At 44.6% G+C, this 15,045-nt stretch overlaps 1 protein-coding gene across 5 annotated transcripts in view; it reads left to right on the plus strand.

The window, feature by feature from the left end:
• Nucleotides 1–922: 922 nt before the first annotated feature.
• The window catches only part of ano1b (anoctamin 1, calcium activated chloride channel b), a 52,856-nt gene continuing 38,733 nt past the window's right edge, over nt 923–15,045 (plus strand). Inside the window, exons 1-3 of one of the 5 annotated variants that reach the window (XM_077022302.1) lie at nt 923–1,216; nt 4,226–4,381; nt 14,522–14,857. In XM_077022302.1, the coding sequence (XP_076878417.1) occupies nt 4,274–4,381; nt 14,522–14,857 (444 nt within the window). In that variant the 5' untranslated portion in view covers nt 923–1,216; nt 4,226–4,273. Of the gene's footprint in view, nt 1,217–4,225; nt 4,382–9,041; nt 9,381–14,521; nt 14,858–15,045 lie in introns of those variants that run through there. The other 4 variants (XM_077022303.1, XM_077022305.1, XM_077022304.1 and 1 more) reach the window with 4 other exon arrangements.

Here is a 15,045-nt window from a genome sequence, read left to right on the forward strand (position 1 = left end):
CATACTCATATCGCACGTAAACGAGCAAGTTGGCTAATTCTGCGAGTGACCGTGTCGTTTGAAAGATGCACCAGGTCGAACTGTTTAGCGACATTTTCTCCGCACATAATACGAGTAATCCCTTTTAGTTTCTGAATTTCAGGACTTGTCATAATTCTGTTTTAATAAAAAAAAATGTGTTGTGTAAAAAAAAAAAAAAAGCATCTTTTATTTTCCGAGTTCATCTGGCGTACCACCGCGGGGTGCTCTGCGTACCACCAGTGGTACGCGTACCACAGTTTGAGAACCACTGCTCTACAATAACTAATTAAGTTGATTTTATAATACACAAAGTACAAAACGCACAGGCAAAAGACCCATATTTGATTAACGCTTCACCATAACCTGATTCTCAGTAATCTGTAGGAGGTTTTCCGTGGGATCCTCCCAGAATCTGTGGTCCAAAAGGCAGTAGTGAGGCGTGGGAGGACAGATAACGCGCGTCTCAGTCGCGCTCTTCAACTCGGCGCGTGGCTCACTCACTTTCTCTTCTTCTGCAAGAGGATCTTGTAGCCTAGTATGTACTGATTAACTTACAAACGAAAGAACTACGAAATTATTTTAAAAGCACCACCACAAACAATCAAACAAACAGTAAAAACACAAACAAAAGTCAATAACAAGCAAATAAACGAATCAATCAGTGAGTGAACCTCAGTTACTGAACCTTACACACCGGACCGCCATATACATGTAAATTCATTGGACTCCTAAAATTCAGTAATGCGCAATGTCAGCTGGCTGAGGGGCGCCTAAAGCGTTTACGAAAACGCGCATTTACAACCGAACATCATTTTTATAGACTATAAATCAACGGCGCGATCAAAAGTGGGTGGTTTGTTAGAAGCTGCCCCCACACCAGAGCGCGTGACGCAGCGAGTCCGTGATTTAAAGCCCGACGCTCCTCGCGGTTACAGGCGGTTTCGGGGTCTTTAGCAGTGACGGCGCGCGGGTTTTCTAGCGCATTTCCACATCCAGTCCGTTTAAAAAATCCACCCAGAATTGAACATCCGTCTGGGACGCCTGCCTGCCCCCCCCCGCTCCTCTCTGATAGAGGAAGGAGGGCTACTGCGAGATAAAGGCGCGCGGCCCCCTCGGCGCTCTGGAGCGCGCGGCGAGCGAGATGGATTTGATTCACCTGTAGACCTCATCTGGGCCACAACCTGACACGTTGGAGGTGAGTATTGTAAATAAGTTACTCGAACTCGGCGGATACCACCCAAGTTGTCCGTTATTTTGGGGGTGGCTTTAAGCTTTTTTTTTTCATTCCATTAACTAAATGTTTTTTGCTCTTCTCGCTAGCCGGCTTATTTACATGCGTGGCCGAGATAAAAAGGGCAAATAACACTCTTTAAAGCAAAATTAAAGCAAAGGTAATGAGCTTTTCTTTATGTTTTTTTTCCTTTGCTAGCCACTTTTCCCTCAATGCAAACTTGGCAATGGACTGTATTTGTATTAATGAGGGGACAAAATGGTCTTTATGGTTGCAGGGTGCATCCCGAGAAATGTACTCACCGTTCCGCGTTAAGCTTGGGTCTCACACGTCTCTCTGTAACATCACATAGCATCAAGCTTTTGCTTGTCACAAAACAAGAGGAGCAATTCAAATTGTTGCAAGTTTCTTTAAGCTTTCTATAAAGTGCACAGAGCGTGTGTGTAAATCAACTAGACGAGTTAAAAAAACAGCACGTGAAGATCGGATAAACTAAATTCAGTGAACGCTCTAGCAAAACCTCTATCTGCTGTTGTGTGTAGAGGGCACGGTACAGTGACGCAGCCTTGGGGAAGACCATTCCACCATGATATTGTCATAGGTTAACTGACCCTGCAGTATCGCAGTGTGTGATATGCCCCTGCACCGGCCACCTCACCTGTCGGTGTCACTCCAGCGTGTTGTGGGTAATACCGTGAGAAGGTCGTTTGTGAATGAACCGGGCAGGTCGCGACATTCGGTAGCGCAGTATACCTATAGATCTATAGGCCTAGATACATCTCAAGGGCCGTATACACTAGAAAGTTTATATAAGTTTGATACAATTTATTTATTAAATAATATTTTATTATTTAATAATAACATATACTTTTAAATTATATGAAATGAATTAGATATATTTATTTACATAATATATTTATATAGGCTATAGAGTGATCGAGTATGTGTGGATTCCAGCCAAATCAGGCAAATCTTGTAATCACTTCAATTTTTTGGTCGCTTATAACTATTATACCATTCGCACATTGCATCTTATAACTATTATACCATTCGCACATTGCATCTTATAACTATACCATTCGCACATTGCATCTCCAAGCTGCTTGTAGATCTGGTTATGTAACCGTGTGCGTTTTTTTATAGCATTTTCAAGCGATATATGTGTGTGTGTGGGGGGGGGGATTGGGCTGTAATGCTTTTCTTAAAGTCTTAAAGCTTTAAGACCTTAAATTGCTACATATTTACGCCTACCAAAATAGAAGTCTCTCCATGTGTTTACCTGTTCACTTTGAGGGATCATTATTTACAGAAAAGGACTGAACTCATAAAGATTAGAGTTTTATCACGTGATTCAAGGAGCCTTGAATATATGCAACTAACCAGTGCTCAGTGTTCAACCAGCGCTAAGTGTTGTGATGTGTAAAGAAAGCAGGACTGCTGAATTTTCCTCCGGTCCAGTCAGCCCAACTTCTGGGAGTGGCGGGGCTGTGTGAAGGCAGCCGTTTAAAGTGTTACTGCCCCCGGAGAGCCGCGTCACCCAGACCCGCTGTTAGCTTAGCTCTGGAAGGTCAAAATAAAAATAGCGCACGCCAAGGCCTCACACTCCGTTTTCTTGGAGAGACATTGGTGACTACAGAGGGAATCGTACCATTCAGTCCAGCACTGTGCTTCCAAAAGTATGCCATTAGCTACAGTCTGGTTAAAGGGACTCGGTGTACATCCAAATGCATTATAAGAAAAGGAGCGGTCATGTCGCAGGGAAAGCAAATATTCTATTTTTAAAGATCGATGTTTTTGACAGTACGGCCACGGTAAAGATGAGAGAGAGAGAGAGAGAGAGAGAGAGAGAGAGAGAGAGAGAGAGAGAGAGAGAGAGAGAGAGAGAGACTGGTGTTAAAGACTGTCTGGAAAAGTGCGTGCAGCTGTTTTAATTCGCTGCTTTGCCCCCAGGTTCGTGCGTTTGTTTCTAATTGAAGCTGCATATTCCGCAGAGACGAGTCTAATATTAGTCTGCAAGGAAGTCCCCCTTTTTCAGACATTTTTTGTTTGTTTGTTTTCAAACAACCATTCCCACGGAGACTCCTTTCAAGCCTTTGGTCTGCTTATTTAAACTGTCAAACGTATTACTGGATGGGCGCCCGAGAGGCTTAAACCTAACAAGCATTTGGAGCTGGGGCCAGTCGCGAGCTTTAACTCGGAGATAGCGATTTGATAGAGAGCAGCTGGACAGTGGCTCGAGACTGTGGGGATGCCTGCACACATCGCTCGCAGTACAGGGAGAGTCCCGTCCGCGTTTGGCTGAGCCAGACGAGCGCTTCGCGTGTTGCACGCGCTCAAACCGGCTGCAGAAAAATAGCCTATGGGGCAAATAGGGAAATACAGTATTCTCACATGTGCTAGTGTCGGGTCTGATGTTATAAACATACTTACATGATCCTTAACTTATCTTAGAGAGGTTTTTTTTTAAAGGATCCTTAGAAAAGCGTAAAGCGTCTGAATGCAAATGTCCTCCTAGATAGCTGTTTATGTTTATTTGCTTCTGTTGATAATATGACAGTGAATGATCTCTTGGATTATAGATTTGCCCCGAACCCCAAAATGTGGGAGATAAAGGATTTACTTTTAAAGACAACAAATATTCCATATTTAACATATTTAATTATTTCTGTCTGTGTGCATCAGTCACTCTTTTTCATTAAGACACAGTAGCAGCATGAGATGCGACCAGTATCCTATACTATGCGTGACAACACCTCTCATCACTAACCCCTCACTTTCTATTTTTCTAATCTATCTTTTTTTTTGCTGAGTCTAGCATCAGTGTACGTCTGTGTACCTGTCTGTGTACCTGTCTGTGTACATCTGTGTACCTGTCTGTTCACCTGTCTGTGTACATCTGTGTACCTGTCTGTGCACCTGTCTGTGTATGTGTGTGTTGTTCTCCGTTCTTGCTCATGCTGTGTTTCTCTCCAGGTGATCTCTGTCCCCTTTGACCAATCAGTGCTTCCCAGCCCAGCTGCCATGATGAAGGGTGACCAGTACAGTGCTGTCCCCGGCAAAGACAGGCAGGTGGACATCATCAACATCAAGGGCATCGAGGAGATCGGCTTCGTCCAGCAGGACTCTGTCGTAAGTCTCCTACTATGAGTGGGTCGTCTGACATGGGTGAAGACAGTTGCTAATGTCCTGTCCACAGCAGGGGCCGTAGGGGTGTGACGATTCACACTATTACAGGTTCGATACCACTTATGACTCTGCGATCAAGATTTCTTAAAATTTTTGATAATTTATGTACATATTCCATAGCACTCGTGTACTACACAAATTGGTTTGATGGAAAATAGAGACATTACAGTAAATAGAGCAGCATGTCAATTTACAAACCAACTAACAGTGCAAATGAGCTTAAAACAATTTTAGTAGCCTGAAATACTTCATATATAACCATATACAGCATATGAGTCGCTCCCAGCTGAGAGAAAGGAGTGCTTTCACAGTAGAGATCAAATGTTGATGGAGTGTTTGAACTTTCACATTTGTTCAACGTTTTGTTGTCAGACCCTCAGTGGCGGTCGCCCGTAGATCAGTCTCGGATTTGTCCTCTGGCTCTCTCTGCTCTGTTGATAGGCCCACATTTTAGCCGCCCCTTTTTCACAGCCTCTGTACCTTGTTTGAAAGGGTGGACAGAATGTTTGTACATTGCGATATTTCCTTTGCCAGTCTCTGTAGACGGGGCCAGGGTGGTTCTCCCCCTAGGCTGTGATGTGTCCTTCTAGTTACACTTGGTCTTTTGACAGGTTGTGGCGTACCACCACTGAATGTTTACATTTCCCTGTAAGCCGGACTGAGTGGGCTAACAGAATAGGTCCCCCTGGTCCTTCTGTCTGGGGCGGTGCAGCTCGGTCTGAGCAAGGACACATGTGGGTCACCAGAAAACACTAACTGTTGAGTTCAGCTGCTCGACTGAATTGTACTGAACATAATTCTTTTTGTTTCATATTTATAGCTGACATTGCACACTTCGTGCCAAACAATACTTGATGAATACGATTACAGTGAAGTGGAGGAAGTGTTGAGTGTTTGAGGTGACACAGTGAGGTGCCTCTGTGCCTAAGGGCTGACCACAGAGAGAATGGTAACAGTACTAACCACGCAGGGGTTTATTTACCAAAAGCCTTGAAACAATTTTCCTTTAGCTGGAATAGTTCCTGATGTAGTTTCTGTGAGGATTTTAGCATTAAGGATGTATTACTGTATTACTTACTTTACTGGCACATCACAAAATGTTTTTGTGAATGTACGTTACAGATAAATGTTGAGTGTATAGGGTACTAACCTTTATGTGGACAGCAGTGTGATTTGGTTGAGCTGCAAATAAGTGGTGGTTGTCCTGTAAGCTTGTGGTGGTGTTGTGGGTGGTGTGGGTGGTGTGGGAGGACCACATCCTTATGTTCCCTGAGAGAAGTGAACTTTGCTCCGTTTTCCTGCTTGGGGGAGTCTGCCACGTCGCTCCCACTGGGAGACGCCTGATGTGTACTAGGCCTCTTCTATTTTGTTTGTGTGATGTGTATTTTCTGCCCTTTGGCTAAAAATAAACGCTGCCCGGATGTTGCTTGTCACAGAGTTATGAAATCCTGTGACTTTTTTTGGTTAAGACCTTTTTGGCTATTCTTTGGTAAGCTATTTAAAATTGCAATGTCATTAAATGTCATTAAATGTTTTTATTGTTTTGTTGTTTTGTGTCAGTTTTGTAACTTGATTTATGAGATGTTTTGTTCTATCACTCCTGACCACTAGGTGGCACCTTCTAGCATATGAATGACCTCACATACTTAAATGCAGACTGAGATACTCAGACACTTAATCTTACACCTGGTCCTCTGGTGTTTCTGACTGAAATGGTGCCATGTTTTTAGTCAGCTGGAGAACTTTCCATGTAACTTCCTAGCAGAGTCCATCTTTTTTCCTGACAGCGTTACATGTCAGTCATGAGGACAGTTGAAAATCGATGGAGTTCCTTCCACCTCTCACTGTCTGTTTGAGGCAGCCATCACTGGGCCTACACATTTGAATGTTGGCATAGAAACTGTCACCATGGAGAATGTGGTCTTCATCCAAACTTGATGAACTGACTCAGGTTAGTCCTTTAGTAGTGGAGTGTATCCTGGTGTTTCTGATGGACAAACCAACCATGGAACACAGTAATTACACAAAATAAAAGAGAATAATATATTTTATGAATAACACTTCCTTAAATTCAAATGTTCTTTAAAACAGATCCACAGATTAGAGGGAAAATCACAATAATAACAGAGGATAAAATGTTGTTTTAGGAGTGGTGTGTAGTGAGTGATGAGTTGTGAGTGATGAGTGTTCAGTGATTAGTGATGGGTGATGAGTAATGAGTGTTCAGTGATGAGTCATGAGTGTTCAGTGATGAGTGTTCAGTGATGGGTTATGAGTGATGAGGTGTTCAGTGATGAGTGCTCAGTGGTGAGTGATGAGTGTTCAGTGATGAGTGATGAGTGTTCAGTGATGAGTGTTCAGTGATGGGTTATGAGTGATGAGTGTTCAGTGATGAGTTCTCAGGGATGAGTGATGAGTGTTCAGTGATGAGTGATGGGTTATGAGTAATGAGTGTTCAGTGTTCAGTGATGAGTGTTCAGTGGTGAGTGATGAGTGTTCAGTGATGAGTCATGAGTGTTCAGTGATGAGTGTTCAGTGGTGAGTGATGAGTGTTCAGTGATGAGTGATGAGTGTTCAGTGGTGAGTGATGAGTGTTCAGTGATGAGTGTTCAGTGGTGTGATGAGTGTTCAGTGATGAGTATTCAGTGATGAGTGATGTGTTATGAGTAATGAGTGTTCAGTGTTCAGTGATGAGTGTTCAGTGGTGAGTGATGAGTGTTCAGTGATGAGTGTTCAGTGATGAGTGATGAGTGTTCAGTGATGAGTGATGGGTTATGAGTAATGAGTGTTCAGTGTTCAGTGATGAGATGTGAGTGATGAGTGTTCAGTGATGAGTGTTCAGTCGTGAGTGATGAGTGTTCAGTGATGAGTGTTCAGTGGTGAGTGATGAGTGTTCAGTGATGAGTATTCAGTGGTGAGTGATGAGTGTTCAGTGATGAGTATTCAGTGATGAGTGATGGGTTATGAGTAATGAGTGTTCATTGTTCCGTGATGAGTGTTCAGTGGTGAGTGTTCAGTGTTCAGTGATGAGTGTTCAGTGATGAGTGTTCAGTGATGAGTGGTGGCTGCTTGTAAAAGAAGAGAAAAAGAAGAAGAGTTGTGTAGTATCTTTAGAAAAGGCTTGATCTCCACGGTTACTGCGTTTAGATGGATGAATACCGAACAGGTCAAAGGCAGAGGACCTGAGAGTGGTACATGTCACCAAAACCACACAGGAGCGAATCTGCTGTCTCGCTGTGAGATATGCAGGCTGTATGGAGGGCACTTTCAGCTGGACGTGAATCGTGGTAGTTTGGTACATGGCAGAACAGGTCAGCTCTGGGCTGGTCAGTGGTGTGACATCCTCAGGCTGTAATGCTATGTGCAGACCTGAAAGCAGAGGCTCAGTTAGAGTAACTCCACCCCTCTGGATTATGAAGGATTCACAAAGCTCTCTGTTAGGGAGTGAACAAACCAGGTCAGGAAGATGGCTGCATTCTGCAGCCTGGTTCTGCGTTTATGGTCTTCTGTTACAGCTGTGGCCAGACATCCGTTTTTAGGCGGCCCAGTCTGGGTTTGCAGCTTCGTGTCTTCTCTCCAGGAGGACTTATTTGTCATCCATCTGGAGAGACTACTAGATGCTTTGCATTAATCTGTGTTATTTTAACATGTCACCGGGTCACAGATATGTCAAAGCAAGTAATTCAGTGGTTTAACCTCATGTACCTCATCTACCTCATCTACCTCATGTACCTCATGTACCTCATGTACCTCATCTACCTCATGTACCTCATGCACCCCATGTACCTCATCTACCTCATCTACCTCATGTACCTCATGTACCTCATCTACCTAATGTACCTCATGCACCTCATGTACCTCATCTACCTCATGTACCTCATCTACCTCATGTACCTCATTTACCTCATCTACCTCATCTACCTCATGTACCTCATGCACCTCATGTACCTCATCTACCTCAGCTACCTCATCTACCTCATGTGCAGGAAGGCAGCTCTCTGTATTTGTCAGATTGGATGTTTGCAGCAGAATGAAAACAGAAAAGAAAACCACTTCTGCTCTTTCCTGTCTTTCCTGTCAGAGGGCACGACTCTGTTCATGCCTTATGTACACTATGCCAGACTTACACATAAGGCAAAGAAGTACCATGTTTGGTCTGTGAACATATTTTTACATTACAGCTTTCTACATCAAATAGGTCAGACGCTCTGGTCTTAATGTTGTGTGCTGTAGGGTCACATCATGTGCATCGGGTGTCCTCCTCTTAGGGGTGCAATGTTCTCCTTTTAGGAGTTATTAAAGTGGCCACCGTTATAACAGCTCAACTCTCAAACTGATTTACACTCCCAAAGACTTGCAGAACATTTGCTGAGGACCTCCTGGGAAACGAGAGAAGGGAGAGGACCTATGTTCTTTGAAGAACTTCATATAAGATGTTAAACGTTTGACTAAAATTAGCGCTCGGTGTGTATTGCTCTTCTCAAGTAGCAGTCAGGTTCAGTTGGGAGAATTTAGACTTGCTTAACCCGCTACAGACAGGGAGAGAGAGAGGTAGAGAGAGGGAAAGAGATAGAGAGAGGGAGATAGAGAGAGAGGAGGAGAGCGATAGAAGGAAATTTGAGGGAGAGAGATAGACAGATAGACATAGAGAGAGAGAGGAAGAGAGAGGGAGATAGAGGGAGAAAGAGAGATAGAGAGATAGACATAGAGAGAGAAAGATAGAGACAGAGTGAGAGATAGAGAGAGAGACATAGAGGGAGAAATAGAGAGAGATAGAGAGAGAGAGATAGAGTTGGTGAATAGCAGGAGTTGGAAGCGGTTCAGTGGGAGAGATGAGAAGATGGCTGATGAACCAAGCAGTAGCGCTGAGGCCACGTTGCCTCCCCTGACTGCCACACCGAGACATTTCATAAGAGACGTGATTCTTCATGGCAAATTTCAAGTGAGTGTGTGAATCATATATTTGTTTCTACCTTGTGGAGGACGTTAGCAGTCCATGGTAAAGATCAGACTCGCTCATTATCTGCGTGGCCATGTGCTCTGCTGGGTCCATGGCTGTAGCTCCTTTTAAAGAAATAGGGGTTGTTTACTTCTTCTCTTTTTGGTCATGATAATGACATCCCATCGATATTGGTGATGTAACGGTTTAAATGTAAACAATGAGGTTTTAAAATATTTTTAAAGATCCCTGATTACTACATGAAGCTTTTACGTAGTTATTCCAGCAGTTTAGAGGAGGTGTGTGCGGTGTCTTGTGTAACCTGTTCCAAGCCCTGTTTCAGCTACAGGTCCCTCCACTGGGGCTCGGGCAGTGAACGCACTTGAGAACCAAGTTCCATGGCCACCCTGGGCTTGGATCAGCCCGGGGAGGCCTGCCAGAACTGGGTTTCAGTTCACGTGCGTTTTTCTTAAAATCTCAACCCCAAGGGGTGTGTGATGCACATTGTTGATCATTCTGTTCAGGAGATCTTTAGTGTAGCTTATCAGATATGTGTTTGGATCTAAAATAGTTTCCCACCTGTTGAAGTTTCCCGAATTCTTGCCACGTTCACAGGTTTTAAATGTATTTCAATAGCAATTGCTTAAGCCTTCAGAATTAAAAAATGCACACATTATAGATCTTCAGATGTTCACTAACAAGCATCTATGACATGAATATTTTCTATTTGGTTTTGATTTCTGAAAAACGTGTGAGGTGTAGCAGCTTTTCTGAGGTTTCTGAGGTCAAAGGTGAGGCTAAAGCCCGTCATTCAGAAGAAGTTCTGAATAATCGTGACATATATAAAGTACCGACTCAAGCCCAACTTCCCCATTCTGGAGAAGGAGAACTGTATAGTCTATAAAGGCCCAAATGATCACCCCCCAGAAGCTCATAACGCTTGGAGCAGCAGCTGGAGGTGAACCAGCAGGGTAGCCATCACTCCCTCTGTGCCCTGCATGATCAGGGGGACGGAAAGCCACTGGTAATACGGTGACACTAAAAATAGCAGCCCTGTAACCCCTGGAAGCTCACACGTGGTTGTGTGCAGCGTGTGTCATTTCTCCTTGATGTCTGTAATTAACGGTAATGTCTTCAAACAGGAAGTAAATGAGATAAAGATGATATGAAATGTACATGCAGTAAAAGAAAGTTGTGCTAGTTTGGAGCTGGAGGTTTATAACAGCGAGACGTTTCTGGGCACGGTTACAGTCAGTCTTCCCTTTCACATTTCATTGTCATGTTTCGTGTTTGTAAACAAAGTGCTCATGTCTGTTCTTGTGATGTCCACCTGCTAATCTCAGTCTAGATCTGTGCAATAGGGCACAGTTGTACTGCTCAGGGCACAGGGCTACTTACGAAGGCGATTCCTACTTTGCAATGGTTTCAACACATCACAAGTCCCAACACCAATCCTGTAAATTAGGGTTAGTGACCGGGAGAACAACAGAACACCTGCTACCAAATATGTGTTACGAGATTGAGAGAGATCTGTTCTTATAGTTAACAGGATTTTAATGAAACCCAAAATACTATTAGCTACAATGGCATGTGTCTGAAATATCCCGTGTTAGGTATTACACCAGTGCAGTATGTGTGGACCTGATGGAGTAAGTGATGAAGTGAGAAAATGCTAATGAGGCTCAGCACTAATTGTCTGCTGGTTTGAATGTTCATCCCCACAAAGCCGCCATTATTCAAACAGGGCTACTCCAACAACTCTTTAGCCATTAGGGATTTGAAAATTAATATTTAAATTTAATTAAGCAGAGTTTTTTAGGAATGATCTACATACTTTTTACTACACAAAGATTAATTATTTTCCCATTCATAATCAGATTTTTTCACATTATTTATTCGTATTTATAATTAGGGTTATTCCGTTTCACGTTTTCCACTGGAATTTTCTGGGCTGTTACACACACACACACACACACACACACACACACACACACACACACACACACACACACACACACACACACACACACACACACACACACTCATGTACTTCCTTCCTAGTGTCTGATGAGTATAGGGTTCCCCAAGCTTTCTCCCATCAAACCGGCACAAAGAATTCCTTACATGGCTGCTGTAAATTTAACTGTAGACTCAGTAATCAAGGAGGCAGCCAGGAACAGCAGGTGTGGGCTTGTGCATGTGTGTAGCGTGTGTGTGTAGCATGTACGTGGCATGTATGTAATGTGTGTGTAGTGTGTGTGTGGGTGTGTGTGTGTGTGTGTTTGTGTGACATGTGTATAGCATGTGCGTGTGTGGTATGTGTAAAGTGTATGTGTGTACGTAGTGTGTGTAGCATGTTTGTGTGTATTAAGCGTGTGTGTGTATGTGTGTGTGTGTATGTGTGTGTGTGTGTGTGTGTGTGTGTGTATGTGTGTGTGTGTGTGTGTGTGTGTGTGTGTGTGGAGCATGTAAGCAAGCGTGCCCCAGTGCCTGTCTGCAGAGCTGTGTACGAGCTCTGGGAGGTGTGTGTGTGTGTGTGTGTGAGCTTGGGAGATCGGTGCAGTTGATGGTAAATGTGTGGAATGTAACGCACTGCTGGAGTAGTGTCTCATGTCTCATGTCTCATGTCTCGTGTCTCATGTCTCATATCTCATGTGGATCATGTTAGTCTTTACACCCTGATACTCAGTTACATGACTGCAAATGCCGCCAGCAGGTGTGTATCGCACGCTCAGAGCCTACAGCACTAAATCTAGAGTATTAAACGCTGGTCTGTGCTCTGTAAGAGAGAGCAGCTAATGTGACATAATGTTGATAGGAATAGTAAAGGTGTTAGGTCAGTCCTGTGAGAATACTCAAGCTGGCTTTCTGAAAATATTTTCCCTGCTGATAATGTGGTTATGATAAACTTGAGTTTATATGACAACCTGAACTGAATTTGGCAGGTCAAGTTATTAATACACAAGAAAAACAATGTAAAGATCCTCATCATCTGACTATCACTAATTCTGTATAACAACCATGTTTATTCAGAGTATTAGTAATACTGTGCAGCATCAACATTTATTCAGAGTATTATTAATACTGTATAACAACCATGTTTATTCAGAGTACCAGTAATACTGTGTTTTACCCTTTTTGCTTGCTGTCAGTGTCTTTGTGTTTCATTACATTTTTGCCTTAAATGTGTCCAACATGCGTGTTGTGTAACATTACCCATGTCCCAGCATGCAGTGGGACACACACCAGGGCTCTCAGAACAGGTGCCTATCTTGGGGCACATGTTTAAATTAAGGCAAATCATGCAGATTAAACACTCCAACAACTACATAATCTATGCTACTCTAAACTGTATAATCTACACTACTTTGAATATACACTGCTCAAAAAAATAAAGGGAACACTAAAATAACACATCTTAGTTTTCAATGAATAAAATATTCCAGTTGAAAATCTTTATTGATTACATATTGGAATGTGTTGAGAGCAAAATAACATAAGAATTGTCAATGTAAATCAAAATTATTATCCTGTGGAGGTCAGGATTTGGAATTGTATTCAAAATCAAAGTGGAAAGTCAAATGACAGGCTCATCCAACTACAGTGGAAATTCCTCAAGACAAGTTCAAATGAGTCTCAGTATTGTGTGTGGTCTCCACGTGCCTGTATGACCTCCCTACAACGCCTGGGCATGCCCCTGATGAGGAGGCAGATGTTCTCCTGAGGAATCTCCTCCCAGACCTGGACTAAAGCGTCAGTCAACTCCTGGACAGTCTGTGGTGCAACATGGCGTTGGAAGCTGGATTGAGACATGATGTCCCAGATGTGCTCGATTGGATTCAGGTCTGGGGAACAGACAGGCCTGTTCATAACATCAATGTCTTTATTATGCAGGAAATGCTGACACACTTCAGCCACATGATGTCTAGCATGGTCATGTATCAGAAGGAATCCAGGGTCCACTGCCCCAGCATATGGTCTCACAATGGGTCTGAGGATCTCATCCTGGTACCTAATGGCAGTCAGGGTACCTCTGGCTAGCACATGGAGGTCTCCCCACACCATTACTGACCCGCTGCCGAACCGGTCATGTTGGAGGATGTTGCAGGCAGCAGAACCTTCTCCACAGCGTCTCCAGACTCACATCTGTCACATGTGAACCTGCTCTCATCCGTGAAGAGCACAGGGCACCAGTGGCAAATCTGACAATCTTAGTGTTCTCTGGCAAATGCCAATCGCCCTGCACGGTTTTGGCTTGTAAGCACAAGCCCCACTTGTGGACGTCGGGCTCTCATGCCATCCTCATGGAGTTTGTTTCTGACAGTTTGAGCAGAAACATGGATATTAGTGGCCTGCTGGAGGTCATTTTGCAGGGTTCTGGCACTACTCCTCCTGTTCCTCCTTACACAGAGGAGGAGGTGGTGGTCCTTCTGCTGGGTTGTTGCCCTCCTACGGCCCACTCCATGTCTCCTGGAGTACTAGCCTGTCTCCTGGTATCTGCTCCATGCTCTGGACACTGTGCTGACAGTCACAGCAAACCTTCTTGCCACAGCTCGCATTGATATGCCATCCTAGATGAGCTGCACGTCTGTGGGTTGTAGACACCGCATCATGCTACTCCTATAGTGAGAGAACTGACAAAATGCAAAACTGACCCAAACAGTCTGTGGTCACCACCTGCAGATCCCCTCCTTTATAGGGGGTGTCTTGCTGATTGCCTCAAAATTTCTACCTGTTATCTGTTCCATTTGCACAACAGCAGGTGAAATTGATTCACGATCAGTGTTGCTTCCTAACTGAACAGGTTGGTTTCAGAGAAGTGTGGTTGACTTGAGGTGACTTGTGATGTTTAAGTGTTTCCTTTATTTTTTTGAGCAGCGTACATTCCACCCCAGAGCTGTTATTTAAATGTCTCGGTCCTAACCACATCATACCTGCACACCCCTGCACTCACTCTTACAGCCACACACACACACACACACACACACACACACACACACACACACACACACACACACACACACACACACGCAGACACACACACACACACACACACACACACACACACACACACACACACACACACACACACACACACACACACCTGAGCTTATGTAATGCAGAACCCTCCTCTACGTCCCCAGTTGCTCAGCTCCCTGTCCCCGGAGGAGACGGATCTGTGCCGACATGGCCTCTACTTCCAGGACGGTGAGCGGCGGGTGGATTACATCCTCACCTACCAGGTGAAGAAGCACAGTAGCTCACGCTCACGGAGACACTCCTCCCGCCTCACCGACAACGCCCTGACCCGCAGCCTACGAGGTGGCCGGCATCCCCCACCCCGCTCGGCCAGGCCCGACCCAGAGTCCGGCCACGCGGAATCCGCCGCTGACCACCACGAAGACGACAAGCGACTCCGCCGGGAAGAGTTTGAAAACAACCTGAGGGAGATGGGCCTGGAGCTGGAGAAGGACGAGGGCGTAAGTGTGCGGGCGGCCTGGGTGGTGCTGGTGGGGGGGGTCTGGGTGGTGCTGGTGGGGGGGGTCTGGGTGGTGCTGGTGGGGTGGTCTGGGCGGTGCTGGTGGGGGGGTCTGGGTGGTGCTGGTGGGGGGGGTCTGGGTGGTGCTGGTGGGGGGGTCTGGGTGGTGCTGGTGGGGCGGTCTGGGTG

The sequence above is a fragment of the Brachyhypopomus gauderio genome, chromosome 11, assembly GCF_052324685.1.
Source record: "Brachyhypopomus gauderio isolate BG-103 chromosome 11, BGAUD_0.2, whole genome shotgun sequence".
Classification (NCBI taxonomy): Eukaryota; Metazoa; Chordata; class Actinopteri; order Gymnotiformes; family Hypopomidae; genus Brachyhypopomus; species Brachyhypopomus gauderio.